Here is a 20,158-nt window from a genome sequence, read left to right as displayed (position 1 = left end):
AGCACAACCTCCACCACTGTGGAGAGCCTCGTAACCATGTTTGCAACGCACGGAATCCCTGACATATTGGTCAGTGACAATGGTCCGTGCTTCACCAACGCAAAATTCAAAGACTTTATAATTGACCACGGCATAAATCACATCAAGACGGCACCGTTCAAGCCGGCCTCCAACGGCCAGGCGGAGAGAACAGTGCAAATCATTAAACAAGGCATGCTTAAAATCCAAGGTCCCCCGCTGCAGGGTCGCCTATCGCAACTGCTGCTGGCATACAGATCTCATCCGCACTCATTGACTGGGATCCCCCCTGCGCAACTGTTGATGAAAAGGACTTTAAAAACAAGGCTCTCATTAATCCTCCCAGACATGCACGAAATCGTTGAGGCAAAGCTCCGTAAGCCGACTGAGTACCATGACAGAAATTCGAGGGGGAGATGGAATGAGGTAGGGGACAAAGTGTTTGTACTAAACTATGGCAGGAGTCCCAAATGGCTTTGCAGGGACAGTAACGGGCAAGGAAGGAAACAGGCTACTGGTAATACAAATGGACAATGGCAAAACCTGCCAGAGGCATGTAGACCAAGTCAAAAGCAGATTTACCAACAACACTGCAGAACCAGAGGCAGACTACAATGTGGAACTCGCACCACACCTGGTGGACAGACAGAGGGAACAACCTGAGGAAAGGGCAATCCCAACAGACAGCCCAGGCGAGTCAACAACAATCACACCAATCGAAACAGACAGCCCAGGCGAGATACCAGCAGCCACACCCAAAGAAAAACAGACACCAAGGCAAACAACTGAACCACAACTCAGACGCACCACGTGAGAGCGTAGACCACCTGAGAGACTGAACCTATAAAGACAATAAGACCTTGGGGGAGGGTGATGTCATGTATCTTACATTATTATATATAACTGTATCCTAACATGCTATACATGACTGTAATAAGATATGACCTGTAATCACCAGCATACCTTACCACCAGGGGTGTACTTGCAAGAGACAGGTATATAAGGGCAGGTCTCAGGCAAGTGCAGCATTCCAGAGCTGTGAAATAAAGGTGCAGGTCCAGAGTGACCTTGACTTCACTACATGCCTCGTGTGAATCTGTACTGAGGGGACAGGACTTTACACTTCTGGTGGCAGCAATAACACTCCTAAGGAGAATTCAGCCCTAAATGTATTTAAAATAGCATACTTACTTATCTACAAAGCAACAGTCCCTTCAAAAGCAATTAATTGGGTGAAACCTTTTGAAATATTTGAACAAGATAAGGTTTATATAAATGCAAAGTTATTATAAATCTCCATTTTCAGGCTGTCCATTTGGCCGGGTGCTGGGTAGAAGGCGACGCTACAGAGACCTTGCCATTATAATTGGCAGTGCCTCTACGTCCTGGCCTTGCCAGTTTCTTCGGCCATTTTTGGCCCCCCCGCACCCTCTGCACATCCCCTTTAACATCAGGCGACAGTGTTTCTACTACCTATTCTTGTGCTTCTTCCACCTACTATCGTAGTAGGAGAAGGGAATGAAGTGGCTATCCGTTGGATGCCTGAGTGATTTCTGGGAGTGGCTATCCGTTGGATGCCTGAGTGATTTCTGGTATACTGGTGGCGCTGTGCATCCTTCTGCTATGTCGTAATATGGCCCTGGAACTGTTGACTGCCTCGGCCTGCCCACTTTCTGACTTATTTGAATATGGTGTCAGGATAATATGGGTGTAGAGTTGCAGAGAGACAGCTCTTTTATCTGTGCCTATTTCCATCATGCCCCTCTCCTGGACGGTTCCTCAGCATATCCCGCAATCTGCAAGGGAGCAGACTGCAGGGCTGCAATGAGGACAATCAAGACCTGTGTCATGATACTATCCAGATGATCCTCAGCATGGTGAATTCAGACAGAACAGACTCATGGGCATGAGAGCTAAAGGCCTCTATCACATTAAGTATAACTTTCTTGAAAACACTCTTTAGGAAGGCAAATAGAAACTATGAAATTAAATGATCAAGGAATATAAAAATAAATAATAAAATATTCTACAGACACAAATAACAAAAGAACAATCAGGATAGGGATAGGGCTACTAAGAGATACACATGATAAACTCACAGGTAATATTAAATGATGACTTTGCTTTGATATTTACTTGGGAGACTAACATGGTGGACATAACATTAGAAGAAATCAAAAAACAATATAAAGTAATTTAAGATTGAAAGGGGGGAGATAATTGATAAACAAATGTGAGGCCATGGAGGGATTTGAAAATAAGGATGAGAATTTTGAAATCGAGGCGTTGCTTAACCGGAAGCCAATGTAGATCAACAAGCACAGGGGTGATGGATGAGCGGGACTTGGTGCGAGTTAGGATATGGACAGCCGAGTTTTAGATCACCTCTAGTAGGGTAGAGTGTGGGAGGCCAGCCAGGAGTGCATTGGAATAGTCAAGTCGAGAGGTAACAAAGGCATGGATGAGGGCTTCAGCAGTGGATGAGCCGAGGCAAGGGCAGAGACGGGCGATGTTACAGAGGTGGAAATAGGCGGTCATAGTTATGGATATGTCCTTACTATACAGTATAAATGCACTCGAGGCACATACTTGAGAGAGGTCATTCTGTGACCATTTACCTTTCTTACCAAGATCTCAAGTGATGAAGGTGGGTGGAGCTTCCCCTTTTATACCTGAAAGTCCAGGTTAGGAGTGTCTCCTACAAGTTCACCCCCTTGTGGTCAATGTTCTCAAGGTATACAACTTAGATCAGCTTATACTTGGGTTACAATGATAGTTGAATACATGACATCACCTCCCTGCCAAAGTCTTATTGGGATCATAGGTTAAGTCTCTCTGGTGGTTTACGCTCTCTTGTAGAGCGCCTGAATTGGGGCTCTGGTTGTTGGGCGCTGGCCTGAGTGTCTGCTGTTTGTGGTGCCTCAGGCCTGTCCGGACTGCCCAAAGTGACTGGGCTCTCCTCCACTTGGTTCCGGTGTTCGGTCACCTGTGGTGGAGTAAACTCTACGTCGTGTTCTTCCTCTGCTTCTTCTATGGGATTGCTGAAGCTCTTTTTAGTTTGATCCACATGTTTGCAGCAGATTTGTCCATTGGTAAGTTTAACTACCAAAACCCTATTCCCCTCTTTGGCAATCACAGTGCCTGCAAGCCATTTGGGCCCTGCAGCGTAAATAAGGACAAAAACAGGGTCATTGACATCAATACATCGCGCCCTCGCATTCCTGTCATGGTAGTCACATTGTGACTGACGCCTGCTCTCAACAATTTCTTTCAGAGTAGGGTGTATAAGGGATAACCTGGTTTTGAGCGTCCTTTTCATTAGCAGCTCTGCGGGTGAAACCCCTGTGAGTGAGTGTGGTTGGGATCTATTGGCTAAGAGGAGGTGTGATAAGTGGCTTTGTAGGGAACCCCCTTGGATTCTGAGCATCCCCTGTTTGATTATCTGCACTGCTCGTTCCACCTGGCCGTTTGAGGCCGACTTGAACGGTGCCGTTCTGACATGGTTGATTCCATTGCCTGCCATGAAGTCCTGGAATTCAGTGTTTGTGAAGCAAGGGCCATTGTCGCAGACCAAGACATCCAGTAGACCATGGATGGCGAACATTGCCCATAGACTTTCTACTGTGGCAGAGGATGTGCTTGAATTTAAAATGGCACACTCAATCCATTTGGAGTAGGCGTCTACTACAACCAAAAACATTTTTCCCATGAAAGGACCTGCGTAGTCCACGGCTTGGCGGGCCAGGACCAGGGGCTAAGGGGGGCTTCCCTGGGCGCATGGCCCAGCTGAGCATACGTGTTGCACCTGCGAACACAAAGCTCCAGGTCTGCATCTATCCCTGGCCACCAAACATGTGACCTGGCAATTGCCTTCATCATGACAATGCCCGGGTGCTCTTTGTGAAGTTTTCTGATAAACACCTCTCTGCCCCTCTGGGGCATGACTACTCAGTTTCCCCAGAGTAGGCAATCGGCCTGAATCGAGAGTTCATCCTTGCGCCTTTGAAACGGTTTAAATTCTACAGGGCATGCCCCGTACGTGGCTGCCCAGTCCCCATTCAGGACACATTTCTTAACTAAGATAGTAGCCGGTCTTTATTTGTCCAGACTTTAATCTGATGGGCTGTTACAGGTGAGCCTTCGCTTTCGAAAGCTTCAACAGCCATGACCATCTCAGCATCATGCTCAATTGCTCCCTCAGTGGTGGTTAGTGAGAGCCTGCTGAGTGCACCGGCGCAGTTTACAGTGCCCGGTCTGTGCCGAATTGTGTAATTATAGGCGGCTAACGTAAGTGCCCACCTCTGTATGTGGACCGATGCATTCACATTTATGGCCTTGTTGTCGGCCAAAAGGGACGTTAGGGGTTTGTGATCTGTCTCCAGCTCAAATTTCCTGCCAAACAGGTACTGGTGCATTTTTTTTTGCTGCATATACACATGCTAGTGCTTCCTTTTCTACCATCCCATAGCCCCTTTCTGCCTGGAACAGACTTCTGAAGGCATAAGTTACCGGCTGTAACTGACCATTGGCATTGACATGCTGCAACACACACCCGACCCCATAGGACGACGCATTGCACGTTAGAACAAGTTACTTACACGGGTCATATAACGTTAACAGTTTGTTGGAGAATAACAAGTTGCGTGCTCTATCAAAAGCCCTTTCCTGGCTGTCCCTCCAGACCCAATCGTGACCTTTGCGTAGGAGCACATGTAAAGTTATTAAAATAGTCCAGGAGCCCCAGGAACGAACGCAGATCCGTCGTGTTACGGGGTCTGGGTGCTCTCTGGATCGCTTCCATTTTGGACGCAGTGGGTCTGATCCCCTCTGCTGCTACCCTCCTCCCCAGGAATTCTACCTCTGGAGCTAAGAAGTCGCACTTCGCCTTTTTCAGTCGGAGCCCTACCTGGTCCAGTCTGCGTAGCACCTCCTCCAGGTTGTGAGGTGCTCTTCAGTATCATGACCCGTGATGAGGATGTCATCCTGAAAAACCAGCGTCCTTGGAATCAACTTGAGGAGGCTTTCCATATTTTGCTAAAAGATCGCGACAGCCGAACGAATCCCGAACGGACATCTGTTCTCCACAAACAACCCCTTGTGTGTCATGATGGTGGTCAGCTTCTTCGACTCACTCGTCAGCTCCTGGGTTATGTAAGCTGAGGTCAGGTCCAATTTTGAAAAAATTTGCCACCGGATAGCGTCGCAAAGAGGTCCTCCGCTCTCGGTAGCGGGTACTGGTCTTGGAGTGACACATGATTGATGGTGGCCTTGTAATCGCCACATATCCTGGCCGACACATCCGCCTTGAGCACCGGCACGATCGGGCTCGCCCAGTCACTGAATTCGAATGGCGAGATGATGCCTTCCCTCAGCAGGCGGTCCAATTCGCCTTCTATCTTTTCCCGCCTCATGTATGGCACCACTCTGGCCTTGTGGTGTACTGGCCTGGTGTCCGGGTTTATGTGAATCACTACCTTGGTCCCCATGAAAGTGCCGATGCCAGGTTGAAATAATGAGTTAAATTTGTCCATGACCTGTGAGCATGATATTCGCTCCACAGAAGAAATTGCATTGACATCGCCCCATTTCCAGTTCATGACAGCAAGCCAACTCCTCCCCAGTACTGCGGGACCATCCCCTGGGACAATCCAGAGTGGCAACCTGTTCTCCGAATCTTTGTGGGTCGCGACTACCATGGCGCTGCCTAGCACCGGAATGATCTCCTTTGTATATGCCCGAGGCTGTGCGTCAATCGGCAATAATTTTGGCCTCCTAGCCTTGGACACCCACAACCTTTTGAACTGTTTGATATTCATCAGGGACTGACTGGCCCCCGTGTCTAGCTCAATTACTACTGGGCTGCCATTGAGGAGCACTTCCATCATTATCGGTGGCGTCCTGGTATATGAACTGTATAGGTGCTCCACATGAACTCGCTGAACTTCAGCTTCCAGCGATTTCCCCCAGTATTCATTTGGCCTCGTAGGGCTTACATCGGGCCCGTCCTCCTCATACATCAACCTGGCTGCAGGCTTCCTGCACATACGCGCCAAGTGACCACTGACATTGCAGTTTCTGCAGGTATATTGCTGATACCTGCAGGCTCTGGCTGGGTGTTTGCCTCCACACCTCCAGCATGAGCTGGAGGCCCCGTTGTTGGAAACAAAAGGTCCATTACCAGTCGATCGTCTCCGCCTGTCTCTGTAACTGTCCTTAAGCGCACCATTAACAGGTGTTGAAGGCCCCATTACTGGCCGCATTGTCCATTGCGATGGCATGAATCACCATTCAGCTAGCCATTATCTCTATTGAATTCCCCCTTTGGGTTCGACTACATGCTGGGCATGTCCGATTGCACTTGTCTGCCTAGAGAACTGTGTGCCGCGTTAACAATGTTCACTCCCTGGTCGTTTGCCACATTTGCGCCAAGATTTTTGTCATACATCATTCTAGTCTCGTCCTCCCCTGAGATAAATGTCTGGGCTATCAGAGCCTCTGCTTCCAAGGTCAAGTCTTTGGTCTTAATTAGTTTCCTGAAAACCCCAGCATGCCCGATGCCCTCAATAAAAAAGTCTCGCAGCATCTCAGCTCTGCATGCATCTGTGAACTTACATAGACTCGCCAGTTGCCGGAGATCTGCCACGAAGTCAGGAACGCTTTGCCCTTCTCGTCGCCGGTGTGTGTAAAACCGGTGTCTCGCCATGTGCATGCTGCTCGCCGGTTTAAGGTGTTCCCCGATCAACTTACTAAGTTCTTCGAATGTCTTGTCCACCGGCTTCTCTGGCGCTAGAAGGTCCTTCATCAGGGAGTACGTTCTGGATCCACAAACCATCAGGAGATGAGCCCTGTGTTTGTCGGCCTAATCCTGTCCCAACCATTCCTTAGTGACAAAACTTTGCTGTAGTCTCTCAATAAAGTCGCCCCAATCATCACAAACAGAATACCTCTCTTCTGTGCTGCTAGTGGCCATGCTCGCGCGGTTTAAATCCCAGTTTCTCATCGCCAGTGATATGCCCTTATTATACAGTATAAATGCACACGAGGCCCATACTTGAGAGAAGGTCACCCTGTGACCAGTTACCTTTATTACCAAGACCTCAAGTGATGAAGATGGGTGGAGCTTCCCCTTTTATACCTGAAAGTCCAGGTTAGGAGTGTCTCCCACAAGTTCACCCCCTTTCTCAAGGTGTACAACTTAGGTCAGCTTATACATGGGTTACAATGATAGTTGAATACATGATAGTTATGCTGCGGATATGTGGTCGAAAGCTCATTTCAGGGTCAAATATGATACCAATGTTGCAAACAGTCTGGTTCAGCCTCAGACAGCAGCAAGCTAGCTACTGTGCAGAAAGCAGAGAGTAGGGGTTAAAGGTAGTTACTCTGATTGGCAAATGGTGGGAAGTGGTGTTCTACAAGGATCGATGTTGGAACCACTGTGGTTCATCATTTACATCAACGATTTGGACACGGGAATCATAAGCACAATTTCTAAATTTGTGGATGAAACCAAATTGGGGGTAGGTATTTAATACTGAGGAAGACTGCAACAAAATACAGGAAGACATTAATAAACTTGCAAAATGGGGGTATAAATGGCAAATTAATTTCAATTAGATAAATGTGAGGTAATACATTTTGGTAGGAAAAATAAGGAGGTCACATTCGCCTTCGAAAATAAGTGTCTAATGGGGTAGAAGAACAGAGGGATCTGGAGGTACAGATCCACATATCACTAAAAGTAGTGACGCAGGTTAATAAGGCCATAAAAAACAAACAACGCACTGGAGTTCATTTTGAGAGGGATCGAATTGAAAAGCAGAGAAGTTATGTTAAACTTGTGTGGAAACTTGGTAAGACCACACTTGGAGTACAGTTCTGGTCTCCATATTATAAAAAGGATAAAGAGGCACTGGAGAAGATGCAAAAAAGATTTACTAGAGTGACACCTGAACGGAGAGGTTATACTTATCAGGAAAGATTGAACAGGCTGGGGCTCTTTTCACTAGAAAAGAAAAGAAAAAAACAGAGTGGTGACCTGATAGAGGTCTTTAAGATTATGAAAGGGTTTGATAGGGTAGATGTAGAGATGTTTCCACTTGTGGGTGAGACCAGAACTAAAGGCCATAAATAAAAGATCATTACTAATAAATCCAACACGGAATTCAGGAGAAATTTCTTTACCCAGAGAATGGTTAGAATGTGGAACTTGCTACCATGGGGAGTAATTGAGGCGAATTGCATAGATGCATTTAAGGGGAAGCTAGATAAGGACTTGAGGGAGAAAGGAATAGAAGAATATGTTGATGGGGTGAGATGAAGTAAGGTGGGAGGAGGCTGGTGTGGAGCATAAACACCACCATGGACCTGTTGAGCCTAATGACCTGTTTCTATGCTGTAAATCATCCCCATCATCATCATCATAGGCAGTCCCTCGGAATCGAGGAAGACTTGCTTCCACTCTTAACATGAGTTTTAGGTGGCTGAACAGTCCAATATGAGAGCCACAGTCCCTGTCACAGGTGGGACAGATAGTCGTTGAGGGAAAGGGTGGGTGGGACAGATTTGCTGCATGCTCTTTCCGCTGCCTGCCTTCGAGGTGCTCAGCATCCTCCCGGATGCACTTTCTTCACTTAGGGCGATCTTTGGCCAGGGACTCCCAAGTGTCAGTGGGGATGTTGCATTTTTTCAGGGAGGCTTTGTGGCTGTCCCTGTAACGTTTCCTCTGCCCACCTTTGGCTCATTTGCCGTGAAGGAATTCTGAGTAGGGCGCTTGCTTTGGGAGTCTCGTGTCTGGCATGCGAACTATGTGGCCTGCCCAGTGGAACTGATCAAGTGTGGTCAGTGCTGCAATGCTGGGGATGTTGGCCTGGTCGAGGACGCTAATGGTGGTGCATCTGTCCTCCCAGAGGATTTGTAGGATCTTGCGGAGGCATCATTGGTGACATTTCTCCAGCGACTTGAGGTGTCTATTGTACATGGTCCATGTCTCTGAGCCATACAGGAGGGTAGGTATTACTACAGCCCTGTAGACCATGAGCTTAGTGGCAGCTTTGAGGGCCTGATCTTCAAACACTCTTTTCCTCAGGCGGCCAAAGGCTGCACTGGCGCACTGGAGGCGGTGTTGAATCTCGTTGTCAATGTCTGCTCTTGTTGATAAGAGGCTCCCGAGGTATGGGAAATGGTCCATGTTGTCCAGGGCCACGCGTGGATCTTGATGACTGGGGGGCAGTGCTGTGCAGCGAGGACAGGCTGGTGGAGGACCTTTGTCTTACAGATGTTTAGCGTAAGGCCCATGCTTTCGTACGCCTCAGTAAATACGTCGACTATGTCCTGGAGTTCCGCATCTATGTGCACAGACGCAGGCGTCGCCGCGTACTGTAGCTCGATGACAGAGGTTGGGGTGGTCTTGGACCTGGCCTGGAGACGGCAAAGGTTGAATAGGTTCCCACTAGTTCTGTAGTTTAGTTCCACTCCAGCGGGGAGCTTGTTGACTGTGAGATGGAGCATGGCAGCGAGGAAGATTGAGGAGAGCATTGGGGCAATGACGCAACCGTTTGACCCCAGTCCGGACGTGGGTCTGTAGATGACCATTGGTAAAGATGACCTGCATGTTGTCGTGGAGTAGGCGGAGGATGGTGCCGAACTTTTGGGGGCATCTGAAACGGCCTTTGTAAGGCCAAAGAAGGCCATGTATAAGGGCTAGTGCTGTTCCCTGCGTTTTTCCTGCAGCTGTCGCGCTGCAAAAATCGTGTGGAAAACACCACCATGGACCTGTAGAGTCTAATGGCCTGTTTCTGGGCTGTAAGTACTTTGTAATTGTAATACTTTAACAATTGTAATACTTGTAACAATCGGGTATGAAGTGTAGTAGTTATATTACTGGACTAGTGATCCAGAGAATGAGAATTCAAATTTCACCATGCAGTTTGAGAATTTGAATTCATTTTCTAAAAGTCTGGTAATTAAAAAACAGCAAAAGTGACCATGAATTTTTCAGATCGTCATAAAAACCGAACAGGTTCATTAATGTTCATCAGTGAATTTGGTTGATCTTATTCGATCTGGCCTATATATGACTGTAGTTCCACACCAATGTGGTTGAGTCTTAACTACCCTCTGAAGTGGTCTAGCAAGCCACTTCTTTGCATCAAACAGAAGTCCTACCACCACAAGTGGAAATCTCCCTTAAGTTTTTTAATATCTTACTGTAATAGTTATAACACCAAAATCTTTAGATGGCAACTATAGATGGGCAATAAATGCCAACCTTGCCAGGGACATCCACATCCCGAGAATGAAAAAAAAACATAGCTTTGCTTAGAATACAGATAACTCTAAGGGCCCAAGTTTCCACACGATAAAAAACGGGCGCCCCTCCGAGCTGGGCGCCTGTTTTTCGCGCCTAAAACGGCGGCGGAAAAAAAACTCGCGATTCTGGAGCGCCCTGCAGCTCCTTGTCTGTTTGGCGTGGCGCCCAGGGGGGCGGAGCCTACACTCGCGCCGATTTTGTAAGTGGGAGGGGGCGGGTACTATTTAAATTAGTTTTTTTCCTGCCGGCAACGCTGCGCGTGTGCGTTGGAGCGTTCACGCACACGCCGTGTGAAGGAAACATTGGCACTCGGCCATTTTTGTAGTTCTTTGTAGCTGTTTAGTTTTTGAACATTTTTTAATAAAAGCACATTGCCATCAGCACATCAGCAGTGAGAAGGCTGCAGGAAGCCTCAGAAAGTTGAGGCAGCCGTTTCCCGACGACCTCCCCCTTTTGCCGTCGGGAAATGGCTCCTCAATTTCTGAGGCTTCCTGCAGCCTTCTGTCTCCTTCCCTCCCTCCCTCCTGCCGTCTGGAATGGCTTCCTTGCCCCCCCACCCCTGGTTCGGTCGGCGGTCGGTTCCCTCCCTCCCTCCCTCCCTCCCGCCATCTGGAACGGCTTCCTCCCTTCACCCCCCCCCCCCCCCCCCGCGTTCGGTCGGTCGGTCGGTCAGTCCCCTCCCTCCCTCCCGGCCACCCGCCGGCCGTCTGGAACGGCTTCCTTCCCCCCCCACCCCCCCCCCCGTGTTCGGGAACAGCTGCCTCGTTTTGTGAGGCTTGCTGCACTATTCTCCCTGGCTGAAGCACTTTCACACAGGTAGGAAGATGGTTTATTTAATCTTTTCTTTGCTTATAAATTTTTATTCAGGTTGGATTTATTTGTATAATATTTGTATAAGTATAAATAAGGATTTATTGTAGAATTTAATGACTTCCCTTCCTCCCCCTCCCCCCCCACCTCGTTCTGGACGCCTAATTTGTAACCTGCGCCTGATTTTTTAATGTGTAGAACAGGTTTTTTCAGTTCTACAAAAATCTTCACTTGCTCCATTCTAAGTTAGTTTGGAGTACGTTTTCACTGTGGAAACTTTCAAATCAGGCGTCAGTGGCTGGACACACCCCCTTTTGAAGAAAAAATTCTGTTCCAAATTGGAGCTGTTCTACCTGACTAGAACTGCAGAAAAAAAAATGTGGAGAATTGCGATTTCTAAGATAGTCCGTTCTCCACCAGTTGCTCCTAAAAATCAGGCGCAAATCATGTGGAAACTTGGGCCCTAAGTGCTATACACAGACACACAGGTCGAGCAAGGGATCTTTTCTATTGATGATATCTCACCAATACCAGCCTCCATAGCATGTAGATTACTTTGTGCTGGAAGTATTGCATAATTATTAAATTGAGGAGACCCAGAGCAGAAAATGTACTTGCGGACTTCTGGATGTGCCACTACTGCCACAAGTGGAAATCTCCCATAAGGTTTCAATGATCTTACTGTAATAGTTATACCATAATCTTTAGCACTAATGTTTTATCTTGTAAATTGGTTTGCACGCCAGCAATTTATCTGAAGATGTAGAACTGATAGTTAACAGAGTAGTTAATGTTTACAAAATACTGATCCTGAAAAGCGGACTTAGACCTGTGCATGTACTAAAAAAATTCAACACAGATATCCAGTATTGCTGTAGGTGAGAAAAGGAAGAGAGGAAAAGCTTTGTCTTTGTTAACTCAGCCTTGGATATGGATGCAACTACAGGAAAACTGAATTTAAAACGTGAAGTAGGATTAATTAGTGCTGTTTGTTTAATTATAGGGACAATGATTGGCTCTGGCATCTTCATGTCTCCGGAATGGGTGTTACGATATATTGGAAGTCCTGGAGCCAGCCTTTTGATATGGGCAGCCTGTGGGCTGGTATGCATGGTAGCTGCTTTCTCATATGTCGAACTAGGGACTGTCATAAAAGAATCTGGTGGAGAGTACATATACATTTTAAGAAATTTTGGTCCTGTCCCTGCTTTTCTGTTCTCCTGGACCTCTGTGTTTGTTGCGAGACCTGCTGGTATTGCAGCAATATCGCTGAGCCTAGCGCAGTACATTGCAGCTCCATTTTATGAAGCATGTCCACCACCTCCAGCTGTGGTAAAATGTACAGCTGCTGCTACTATTTTAATTATTGCTATCATAAATGGTCTTAATGTGAAACTGGCAACCCGTATTCAAAATATCTTCACTTTTGCCAAAGTACTGTCCCTGCTTGTCATTGTGACAGGTGGGCTAGTGCTGATCTTCATGGGACACACACGTAGCTTTCAGAATGCCTTTCAAGGAACAATGGGAGGAATTGAATCCGTGGGAATAGCTTTCCAACAGGGGCTGTGGTCCTATGATGGATGGAATAATTTAAATTATTTGACCGAAGAAATCAAGCACCCAGAGGTAAGTGCAAAACAAATATTTTTAAGGCAGCACTAAATGCTTAAAAAATGTGACTTCAGTAGAGTACTAATTACCATTAGCAAATTAGATTAACCAAGAACAGTCTCCTGATTATGCTGAGCATCTAGTGCTGTACAGCCAGCGTATAAATCCATGTAAACAATTGAATGCAACTGCTCTTTATAATGCTGGCTTCCAACGAGATAGCTGCAGAAGTTATTTTATGGATTTTGTTAGTTAAGCCACTTTAGACAGGTTCTTTCTGCTAAAAAGGCAGACAAGTTTGAACTTTTTCAAAAGTATTGGGAGGATTCAGAGAATTGTGATGAGAATTACAGGAGTTTATGGCTCTATTTTCTCCAACATCTACAATTGCGCGCCCCCCACCGCGTTCCACCTCCTCCCCGCTACGACTTACTTCCAGGCTGTAGCTTCGGCTCAGCTTTCTTTGCCGAATTTGGTGAGCTGCGTCGGGACACCTATTTAGCACCCTGCAGTTCACGGGCAAATGTAAATGGGGCAGGGACTCAAAATTATGGGAGCCACTTCCGAATGAGTGACTAACTTGCGCACTCTGCCAATTGGCCACCCAAAAGTTAATATAGTTGACTCTTGACTGCCCTCTGAAGTGGCCTGGCGAGCTACTCAGTTGTATCAAATTGCTAGAAAGTAAAGCAAGAATAAAACTATACGGACCACTTGACTGCAACCTAGGCATAGAATGAGAACACAACAAAGAACCCCCAGCCTAGTCGATCCTGCAAAGTCCTCCTCACCAACATCTGAGGACTGGTACCAAAGATGCAAGAGTTGTCCCACAGTTTAGACCACGGCTTCTTCAGCAGCAGTTCTCAAACTGCTGAAGGACAAGGAGAACGCCATTACCTCCAAGTTCCCATCCAACTCACACACTATCTCGACTTGGCCATATATCGCTGGTTCCTTCATCATTGCTGGGTCAAAATCCTTGAACTTCTTACCTAACAGCATTGTGGAAGTACTTTCACCACATGGACTGCAATGGTTCAAGAAGGCGGCCCACCACTACCTTCTCGAGGGCAACTAGGGACAATAAATGCCAGCCTTACCAGCGACGCCTCGTCCCAGAATGAATTTTTAAAAAAGAATTATGTTTATATACTTGCTTCTGCTCAAGCTTGTAATGCAAGGTTCAATTACAGATCCACATTACTCTATCAACACTGTCAACCTCGCATTTAGCTCAAAACTTTTGCTTCAGTATTGAACTTCATTTTATCCTGAATTTCCACTGAATGCTCCTCTGTTCTAACTTCTGCAACAATCATAGCACCATATGTTTTCCTTGTCATTGATCATTCAACAATGGAAACTAGTGTCTAACAGCTGAAGGTAACTAAATCAGCATGAAAGCAGTTATAAATTGTTAGATTTGAATTAAAAATTATTTCAGGGACACCGTTACAATCCAGATTTATAAACGGCATAAACTGATGAATGCAAATATATTTCACTCATCTTCCCCGACACTAAAAATATGAAATATGTGAAATCTCACAACACAATGGGCCCAAGTTTCCACAAGAAAAAAAACGGGCGCCCCTCCGAGCTAAAAAAAAAATCGCGATTCTTGAGCGTTCTGCAGCTCCTTGTCTGCCTGGCGTGGCGTGCAGGGGGGCGGAGCCTACACTCGCGGCGATTTTGTAAGTGGGAGGGGGCGGGTACTATTTAAATTAGTTGTTTTCCCTGCCGGCAACGCTGCGCGTGCGCGTTAGAGCGTGTGCGCGCGCATGTTGGAGCGTTCGCGCACGCGCAGTGTGAAAAAAACATTGGCACTCGGCCATTTTAGAAAGTGCTGCAGAAAACGTGAAGATTTGTTCTTGGACCTCTGCAAAGGCTTGTTGACAATGCAGCACCCATTCTGCAAATGTAAATATAAAACTGTCGATGTGGCTGCCTCTCCCTGTCCAAATGGCCTCAGTCCCCCTCACAGCTCGAAGCCTGCTGCTGTATCTTTGGCTGGCTGCCTGCCTGCCCCTCCCTCTCTCTCCCTCCCTCCCTCCCTCCCCCGTTCGCGGGAACATCGCTGAGCTGACTAAGGCTTCCACCTTAAGTGGAAAGCTGTTAGCTGCCTCGTTACTGCCTGCTCCTCCCTCCCCCCCATTCGCGGGAACATCGCTGAGCTGCCTGAAGCACTTTCACACAGGTAGGAACATGGTTTATTTAATCTTTTCTTTGCTTATAAATGTTTATTCAGGTTGGATTTATTTGTATAATATTTGTAGAAGTATAAATAAGGATTTATTGTAGAATTTAATGAGTTCCCTTCCCCCCCCTCCCCCCCACCTCGTTCTGGACGCCTAATTTGTAACCTGCGCCTGATTTTTTAATGTGTAGAACAGGTTTTTTCAGTTCTACAAAAATCTTCACTTGCTCCATTCTACTTTAGTTTGGAGTACATTTTCACTGTGGAAACTTTCAAATCAGGCGTCAGTGGCAGGACACGCCCCCTTTTGAAGAAAAAATTCTGTTCTAAACTAGAACTGTTCTACCTGACTAGAACTGCAGAAAAAAAAATGTGGAGAATTGTGATTTCTAAAATAGTCCGTTCTCCACCAGTTGCTCCTAAAAATCAGGCGCAAATCATGTGGAAACTTGGGCCCAATGACACAATTTATATTTATCTAATTATCGTACCAATACTTTTTTTCCCTTTATTTCATTTAACTTAAGTGGATGTGATGAACATCAGCCCCATGCGAGTGGCAGTCATGCTATGGGATTAGTATGTGTTGACCACTCTCAGTGTGTCAGCACAGCTGCTTCTTCGCCACTCTCTCAACTAATACCGGCCTCGGTGCCAGCAAGACAGCTTGGCCAGTCTGCCCGGCCTGCAGCAGCTGAGATGCAGCAGTCTGCAGCTGGGTCTTCACAAGATCGAGCATCCAGAAATCACCAACCACAAGCATCCCAAGAGTTTGAACATGAGGAACAGCAGCCTTCTACCAGCTTTGTTGAGGCCACTAAAGGAGCACCTCATAGGAGTACAAAGTCAGTAAACCTTCTGTTAAGAATAGCATGATGGGTTAATCACTTGGGTGAAAAATGAACGGAAGGCAATTATTATGTTTGCTATTAAATTAATCACCTTTATCACATTTGGCATTTTGATTTGCCATGTGGTTTAAAGGCAATTTCTGATTCTGCATTGATATGGAAGCTGGCTGAATGGTTTGAATGCTCTTTAATACATGCTGAGGGAAGTAGCGAAGGATCTAACAAAGATTTTTCAGTGAAGCAAGGCTGTGTAAGTTTTCAGAGCAGGGGAATGAGCAGGTCACTGGAATCGCTAGAGAAGCAGAGTACGAGTGACTGCTCCCAACTGTGAGTTATTTCAAAACTCAGTGGAGTACTTAGGGCACAGAGTAGACAAAGATGGTTTACATCCAACCAAGGGAAAACTAGATGTAATCAGAAATGTACCCACTCCCAAGAATGTCACTGAACTTCTATCATTTTTGGGTCTTTTGAACTATTATGGGAAGTTCCTACCAAATTTAGCTACAGTGTTACATCCATTGAATGAGCTGTTGAAAAAACAGGTCCACTGGAAGTGGTCAGAAGAATGTGACACAGCATTCAAAGAGTGTAAAAGCTAATTGGTAGAGAGTACCATGTTAGTTCACTATGATATATCTGAGATGATCAAGCAAGCATGTGATGCCTCTCCGTATGGAGTCGGGACAATGATCTCTCATGTACTAGTTAGTGGGGAGGAGAGACCAATTGCTTTTGCTTCAAGCACTCTCAGTGCAAGTGAGCGTAATTATGCACAGATCGAAAGGGAAGCTTTGGCATTGATTTTTGGGGTCAAGAAGTCCCACAAATACTTGTATGGTCGTAAGTTTACCATCGTTACTGACCATAAGCCCCTGACAGCAATCCTCCATCCAAAGTCCCCAGTTCCAACCTTAGCTGCAGCCCAAATGCAGAGATGGGCTTTGATTTTGTCAGCATATACATATGACATTGAGTACAGAATGTCAACTGATCACAGTAATGCTGATGCTATGTCCAAGTTGCCATCCCCATCACAAGTTACACCCAATAGGGAAGAAGTGTTCTATTTTTCATACATTGATGAGCTGCCAGTCACAACTGAAGAGATTGTTGAGAAACCAAACGTGACCCAGTTATGTCAAAGGTGTATGATTACACAGCAAATTGCTGGCCAAATCAGGTATCAGAGAAAGATATTCATCCATACTTTGTTTGTAGGAATGAATTATCAGTGGATAAAGATTGCATTATGTGGGGTGCAAGAGTAGTTGTCCCAAATAAGTTCAGGTCCAAATTGTTAAGAGATCTTCATGACCAGCACCTGGGAATGTGCTTGGCCAAGCATTTTGCACGCAGTTACTTATGGTGGCTAGGTATAGATAAAGATATAGAGTACATCGTCAATCAGTGTACAACATGTCAATCAGTAAGCAAGAAACCAGCATCAGTACCATTTCAGCCATGTAAATGGCCTCCCAGGGTGTGGTAAAGGTTACATGTAGATTTTGCTGAGCTAGAAGGACAGCAATTGTTCATTGTGATTGATAGTCATTCGTTGTTTTCTTCATATGGCCTCCAGAAGAAATTGTGTCTGATAATAGGCAGCAATTTTGTTCAGAAAAATTTGCACAGTTCATGTGCAGAAATGGTGTGAAACATACCAAAGTTCCACCATACCACTCTGCTTCAAATGGTGCAGCAGAGCGCACAGTACAAATTGTAAAACGTGCCCTCATCAAGCAAATGTTGGCTCCAAATCCAAAGAAACGGCAGTTGTCACAACCTAGCAAATGTTCTAATTACTTATTGTCATACTCCTCATATAACTACTGGTAGAATACCAGCAGAGTTGTTTCTCAAACAACAGCCACGAACCAGGTTCTTGTGGTTAAAGCCAAACTTAGCAGTCAGTAGAAGATAAACAATTAAGATAGAAAGCGAATCATGATAGAGGTAGAGTAAGAGAGAGAAGTGTAAAATTGAATCAGAAAGTTAGAGCAGGACTAACCTGCAGGTACAGCAGAAAGCAGCTCTTCTTGAAGGAGGCTGCATAAACTGTCTATTATTGTTGGGGACTCTGTGGCCATTTTTTCATAAAAGAAGACTTGGTTATCAGTGATTTTAATATGTATCTTGGGTAGAAGCTTGTCTGAAAGCAAGTAGTTTCCTCAGATAGCCCCATGCTGGGTTGGTCATCCATAGATAGACAGGAGGTCATTTAAGTGTAGGATGGGCACTTGTTTTGCACAGATCCCAAACAATGGCCCATTCATTAGCAATGTCAGATCATTCAGGAGACATTCAACACCTTAGTGTTGACAAGTGTCTTAGATCTTTGTGAGCCTTTGAAGAGAGACACCTGGGGGCATTTTAACTCCCCCGGAATGGGTGAGTTGGGTCGCATGGGTGTTGAAAATTGAAGTGTGACTGCAACCCAGCTGCAACGCTCCCACTTCCAGCTATAAAGTAAGCTTCCCACCAGAGGCAGTGCGATCAATAATCAGTAATAAACACAGCTTCTAACATCATTATTACATGATACAGAGAGGATCCTCAATTAATTTAAACAGTCTTTTGAATTTAGCAGCTCCAGCATGTGCTTCCAGGGCTTGGGAAACTCACCAGTGAAAAGGAGGAAAGTTTGAGGTGCACTTCATGGGGGTCTTTGAATTTCAGATTATGCAATCTCAATAAAGGCTCAGTGCTTGCAGCTGCTTTGTCAGTTTCCTCTGGCAAAAGTTTAGCAGCGAGCTTTTGAAAGCACAGAGATTTTTGAGAAGTTTGGAGGCTTTCAAGCAGAACACCAATAGGATGGGAGGCGCCATGGACGTATTCGACAATACATTGGACAAGGAAGTCAATCGCCATCTTTGGCAGTGACGACGTGTTGTGGTGAGATCAGCACATACACAGGAGAGAGGTGCAGAACAGCAGAGAGAAGACCAACAGCGGGGCTGGAGGCACTAACCAAGTGAAAGGGTCTACAGACAGAGGCTCAGCTTCCTTGGCCTAGCTGAAGAGCAATGCTTCCGCAGGCTTAGATTGATCGAGCAGGCGATCACTGACATCTGCAGCCTCCTTCACGAAGAGCTGCTTTCTGCTGTACCTGATGGCCATGTATTGCCCATCACTGTCAAAATCACCTGCACCCTCAATTTCTTTGTCTCTGGCTCCTTCCAGTACACCACCGGTGACATATCGAGGGTCTCTCAGTACGCCCATAAATGCACTCGGCAGGTGATGTTGGAGGAGGTACGTAAATTATCCTGGGATGACAATAGCCAGAATGAGCGGGCACTCACATTCGCCTCTGGCTAACATCCCACAGGTACAGGTGCCATCGATTACACAACCTGGCAATCCGCGCACCGCCACAGCAATCAGGAGTTTTTGTAAACCGCAAAGGATTTTATTTCATCAATGTGCAGCTGGTGTGCCACAACAAGAGGTTCATGCAGGTGTGGGGTCCTGGGGGAAAGTCTGGCGACCGGGGAGATGCCCCTCTCTTGACGCAGGGCAGTCATCGTCCTGCTGCCTAAGAAGGGCGATCTCCGCCTCCTTAAGAACTGGCGCCCGGTCTCCCTCCTCAGCACGGACTACAAAATCTTCGCCAGGGCGATGTCTGCTCGCCTTGGTGCCGTGCTGGACCACATGATCCACCCCGACCAGTCCTACACGGTCCCGGGCCGGACAATCCACGATAACATCCATCTGGTCCGGGACCTCATCCATTGTTCCCAGGAGGCTGGTCTGTCGGTCGCCTTCCTATCCCTCGACCAAGAGAAGGCGTTCGACAGGGTGGATCATGACTATCTGCTCGGAACTCTGCGCGCTTTCTGGTTCGGGACGCATTTCGTCGCCCGGATCCGACTTTTGTACGCCGCCGCGGAGTGTCTGATTAAGGTTAACGGGTCCTTGACGGCGCCCCTTCGCTTTAGGAGGGGGGTGCGCCAGGGATGCCCCATGTCCGGCCAGTTATACGCCGTTTGCGTGGAGCCTTTCCTGCGCCTCTTGCGGACGAGGTTGACGGGACTGGCTCTGCAAGGGCCGGGCGTGGAGGTCGTCCTCTCGGCTTACGCCGATGACGTGCTCCTCGCGGTAGAGGATCCCGCTGACCTGCGGAGGATGCGTGAGTGCCAGGAGATTTACTCGGCCGCGTCCTCCGCCAGGATCAACTGGGAGAAATGTTCCGGACTCCTGGTGGGTCAGTGGCGGGTGGACTCCCTGCCGGAGGAGCTCAGGCCTTTTGCCTGGAGCACGACCCATCTCCTCTATCTGGGAGTCTACCTTAGCCCCGACGAGGGAGCCTGGCCGGCGAACTGGCAGGAGCTGGAGGCCAAGGTCGCCGCT

General features: G+C 46.8%; 1 protein-coding gene across 1 annotated transcript in view; it reads left to right on the top strand.

The window, feature by feature from the left end:
- The first annotated feature begins 12,070 nt into the window (after positions 1–12,070).
- The window catches only part of LOC139266796 (b(0,+)-type amino acid transporter 1), a 49,184-nt gene continuing 41,096 nt past the window's right edge, over positions 12,071–20,158 (top strand). Inside the window, exon 1 of the mRNA XM_070884388.1 lies at positions 12,071–12,769. Within this exon, the coding sequence (XP_070740489.1) occupies positions 12,071–12,769 (699 nt within the window). The remainder of the gene's footprint in view (positions 12,770–20,158) is intronic.

The sequence above is a fragment of the Pristiophorus japonicus genome, chromosome 7, assembly GCF_044704955.1.
Source record: "Pristiophorus japonicus isolate sPriJap1 chromosome 7, sPriJap1.hap1, whole genome shotgun sequence".
Lineage (NCBI taxonomy): Eukaryota > Metazoa > Chordata > Chondrichthyes > Pristiophoridae > Pristiophorus > Pristiophorus japonicus.
The sequence above is the reverse complement of the archived record's forward strand: the minus strand, read 5'-3'. Positions and strand labels throughout refer to the sequence as shown.